The following is a 4,515-nucleotide window of genomic DNA, read 5'->3' on the forward strand; positions in this document are numbered from 1 at the left end:
GTTGATACGGGGAGCTCAGTTGATGTGCTATTTAAATCAACTTTGGAGGAAATGGGAATAGCCGACCGGAAGTTGGAATACACCAACACCTCCTTGAAGGGGTTCGGAGGAGGGAAGCTGGTCCCTCTGGGCGTGGTCGAACTGCCTATCACAATCGGGGGCCCCCCCACTGAAAGAACAATGATACTGGACTTCGTCGTAGTGGACGAGGAAGGTCCTTACCAGATGATCCTAGGTCGGCCATTTTTAAGGATGAGCAAAGCGGTGCTGTCCAACCATTATCTGGCTCTGAAGTACCGGGTGAATGGGGTAGTCGGAGTGGTACGAGGAGACCAGAGGATCGCAAGAAGCTGCTACTCCTCGGCAGCAAGGGAGGCGATGCAGATAACATCCCTCGATACCCGAGTGGAAAACAAGACCGGCAGACAAGAACCCGTAGAGGATCTGGAAACAGTAAGCATGGGACCAGAGAACCCGGGAAAGACGATCAGAATCGGGTCGAGACTTGAGGGAGAGCAAAAGCAGGAGTTGGTGAAATGCTTACAGGCTCACGCCGACGTGTTTGCCTGGACACATGAGGACATGCCAGGGATTGACCCAGAGGTAGCATGTCATAGGCTGGCAATAAAGAAAGGTGCTCGGGCAGTAAGGCAGAAGAGGAGGTGCTTCAACCAGGAGAGGTATGAGGCTGTAAATGATGAGGTGGAGAAGCTTCTGAGAGCAGGGTTCATTCGGGAAGTCAATTACCCAGAGTGGATATCAAATGTGGTGTTGGTAAAGAAGGCAAACGGCAAGTGGAGGATGTGTGTGGATTTCACAGACCTCAATAAGGCGTGCCCAAAAGACAGCTTCCCTTTACCAAAGATCGATCAGCTAGTAGATTCAACGGCTGGACATGGTCTGCTTAGCTTCATGGACGCATTCTCGGGATACAACCAGATCCCCATGTACGAGCCGGACGAGGAGAGCACGGCTTTCATCACTAACCAAGGTCTGTTCTGTTATAGGGTGATGCCATTCGGTCTCAAGAATGCTGGGGCCACCTATCAAAGGCTGGTGAATAAAGTCTTTAAGCCCTTGATCGGGAAAACCATGGAGGTGTACGTGGACGACATGATCACCAAGTCCAAAATCCCGAAGGAACATGTCGGGCATCTCGAGGAGACGTTCGAGCTCTTGAGGAAGTATAAGATGAAGCTCAACCCGGAGAAGTGTGCTTTTGGGGTCGAGTCAGGGAAATTCCTGGGATTCATGGTGAGCCACAGGGGGATTGAAGCAAATCCCGAGAAGATCCAGGCGATTGTGCAAATGACGTCTCCTCGAAACCTGAAGGAGATGCAGAGCCTCACGGGGAGGTTGGCGGCGTTGAGCAGATTCATATCCAAGGCTACAGATAAGTGTCAGCCATTCTTTCAAGTGATAAGGAGGGGAAAGAAAACGGAATGGACCCCAGAATGCGAGGAAGCCTTCCGGAACTTGAAGCATTACTTGCAGCAAGCTCCGCTATTGTCCACACCGAGGGATGGGGACAAGTTGAGTCTGTATTTGGCGGTATCGGATCGGGCCGCCAGTTCCGTTCTGGTGAGAGAGGAAGAAGGAATTCAGTATCCGATATACTACACCAGCAAGGCTCTGCTCGACGCTGAGACCAGATACCCAACGTTGGAGAAATGGGCACTGGCCCTTGTGGTTGCTGCTCGGAAGTTGAGGCCGTACTTTCAAGCATTCCCGGTCTCGGTAATAACCAACCAGCCATTGCGTCAAATTCTGCACAAGCCGGATGCCTCTGGTCGGCTCGTCAAATGGGCCGTAGAGCTGAGCGAATTCGACATAGACTATAAACCCCGCGCGGCGATAAAGGCCCAGGCAATGGCCGATTTCGTAGCTGAGTTCGCGGAGCCTGAAGTATGCTTGGATCAGCAAGATGCGGATATAGGCAACGACGAAACTCAAGTATGGCAGATATCTGTGGATGGGTCATCAGGAGAGCGGGGTTCAGGAGCAGGGATTGTCCTGGAAGGCCCAGAGGGGGAGGAGATCTCTTATGCTGTAAAGTTGGAATTTGCAGCCACAAATAACCAGGCAGAATATGAAGCCTTGATAGCAGGGCTGGAATTGGCTAGGGCCGTGAAAGCGGACAGAGTTAAGATCAGAACCGATTCCCAGCTGGTTGCGAATCATGTCAGTGAAAGATTCCAACCAAGAGAGGAGAAGATGGAACAATACCTAAGGATAGTCAGGCAGATGATGGGGAAGTTCGAAGCAGTGGAGGTGATACAAATCCCCAGGGAGCAGAATAGTCGAGCAGACATTTTGGCTAGGATGGCAGCCGTCGCCGACCCAAAAATGCCAAAGTCGGTCCCCCTAGAAGTGAAGTCTCGCCCGAGTATCGAGCAAAATTTGGGGGTGTTGCGGATAGAACAAAAAAGCTCGTGGAGGGACCCGATAGTTTCATACCTTAGAGACGGGGCCTTACCACCAGATAAGCTACGGGCTCGGAAGATTAGAGCTCAGGCCTCGAGATACACGATGATCGATGGGGTACTGTATCGACGAGGATATACATTACCGTTCCTTCGGTGTTTGGACGATGACGACGCGGATTACGTGCTGAGGGAAGTGCATGAAGGAATTTGCGGAAATCATTCTGGCGGGAGGTCCCTGGCCCACAAGGTCTTAAGGCAGGGATATTTCTGGCCGACGATGCACCAGGATGCGCAAAGGAAGACCAGGAGCTGTGCAAGCTGCCAGAGTTTTGCAAATTTTTCTAACCAACCACCAGAGAAGCTCACCTCCATGGCCTCCCCTTGGCCATTCGCTCAATGGGGAATTGATCTGATCGGCCCATTGCCAAAGGGACGAGGAGCAGCAACACATGCGATAGTCGCTATAGATTACTTCACGAAGTGGATAGAGGTAGAAGCCCTTAGCAGGATCACAGAGAAGAAAACAACAGACTTCGTGTGGAGAAACCTGGTCTGTCGATACGGGATCCCATATGCCTTGGTAACGGATAATGGCAGGCAGTTCGATAATCACAGCTTCAGGGATTTCTGCCAGAACCTCGGGATAGAGCTGAAGTATTGCTCGCCTGCTCATCCTCAATCGAATGGACAAGTAGAAGCAGCCAACAAGACAGTCAAGAGGCTTCTGAAAACCAGGCTCGGAGCAAAAAAGGGTGCGTGGGTTGACGAGCTGTCAGGTGTGCTATGGGCATACAGAACAACCCACAAAACCGCAACGGGGGAGACACCGTTCGCTTTGGCTTTCGGACATGAAGCGGTCGTGCCGGCTGAGGTAGGAACGACCACACACCGGACAGATCATTTCAATGAGCAGGAGAACGACGAGCAGATATGTTTGAATCTTGATCTGCTAATGGAGAGGAGGGAACAAGCAGCCGAGCAATCAGTCACTTACCAACAGAGGGTTGCTCGGTATTATAACCAGAAGGTGAACATACGGCAATTCAGGGTCGGAGACTGGGTACTGAGAAGAGTGAACCAGAGCACCAAAGATTCGACTCAAGGAGTGCTGGGACCGAATTGGGAAGGGCCGTATAGAGTCAAGCAGATAGCGGGGCCCGGAGCTTACAAGCTGGTTCGCGCGGACGGCCACGAAGTGAAACGCCCATGGAACGCAGCACACCTCCGAAAATACTTCCAGTAAGACTTGCTCACATTTTAAAGCAATTTCTGCTCATGCTGTCTATCTTTTATTTTTATGTTTTATGTCCGAACAATTTCATGTAAGTCAAATCCTGCCATTAATGTAACGCCGACGAATTTATTTCGCTTGAAACCGAAAAAAAAAAAAAAAAAAAAAAAAAAAAAATCCTAAGGCATGCAAAGGCTCGCCAAGTCTCAGAGCCTGTCTTATGGCGAGACGGAAGCCAAGCATGCCAGGATCTGCTCGGCCAGGAGAAGGCAGCAGAAGAATCCAAATCGTTTGAAGAAGATTCCTAAGGCATGCAAAGGCTCGCCAAGTCTCAGAGCCTGTCTTATGGCGAGACAGAAGCCAAGCATGCCAGGATCTGCTCGGCCACGAGAAGGCAGCAGAATCCAAATCGTTTGAAGAAGATTCCTAAGGCATGCAAAGGCTCGCCAAGTCTCAGAACCTGTCTTATGGCGAGACAGAAGCCAAGCATGCCAGGATCTGCTCGGCCACGAGAAGGCAGCAGAATCCAAATCGTTTGAAGAAGATTCCCAAGGCATGCAAAGGCTCGCCAAGTCTCAGAGCCTGTCTTATGGCGAGACAGAAGCCAAGCATGCCAGGATCTGCTCGGCCACGAGAAGGCAGCAGAATCCAAATCGTTTGAAGAAGATTCCCAAGGCATGCAAAGGCTCGCCAAGTCTCAGAGCCTGTCTTATGGCGAGACAGAAGCCAAGCATGCCAGGATCTGCTCGGCCACGAGAAGGCAGCAGAATCCAAATCGTTGAAGAAAATCCTAAGGCATGCAAAGGCTCGCCAAGCCTCAGAGCCTGTCTTATGGCGAGACAGAAGCCAAGCACTTCC

The 4,515-nt window shown here is 51.1% G+C and overlaps 1 protein-coding gene across 1 annotated transcript in view; it reads left to right on the forward strand.

Moving 5' to 3' along the window:
- The first annotated feature begins 378 nt into the window (after positions 1–378).
- Positions 379–4,515, forward strand: part of LOC112101040 — a 4,822-nt gene continuing 685 nt past the window's right edge. The window contains exons 1-3 of the mRNA XM_024190934.1: positions 379–1,581; positions 1,753–2,916; positions 3,178–3,665. Coding sequence (XP_024046702.1) covers positions 379–1,581; positions 1,753–2,916; positions 3,178–3,665 — 2,855 coding nt within the window. The remainder of the gene's footprint in view (positions 1,582–1,752; positions 2,917–3,177; positions 3,666–4,515) is intronic.

This window comes from Citrus clementina, unplaced genomic scaffold (genome assembly GCF_000493195.1).
Source record: "Citrus clementina cultivar Clemenules unplaced genomic scaffold, Citrus_clementina_v1.0 scaffold_2, whole genome shotgun sequence".
In the NCBI taxonomy this organism is placed as follows: Eukaryota; Viridiplantae; Streptophyta; class Magnoliopsida; order Sapindales; family Rutaceae; genus Citrus; species Citrus x clementina.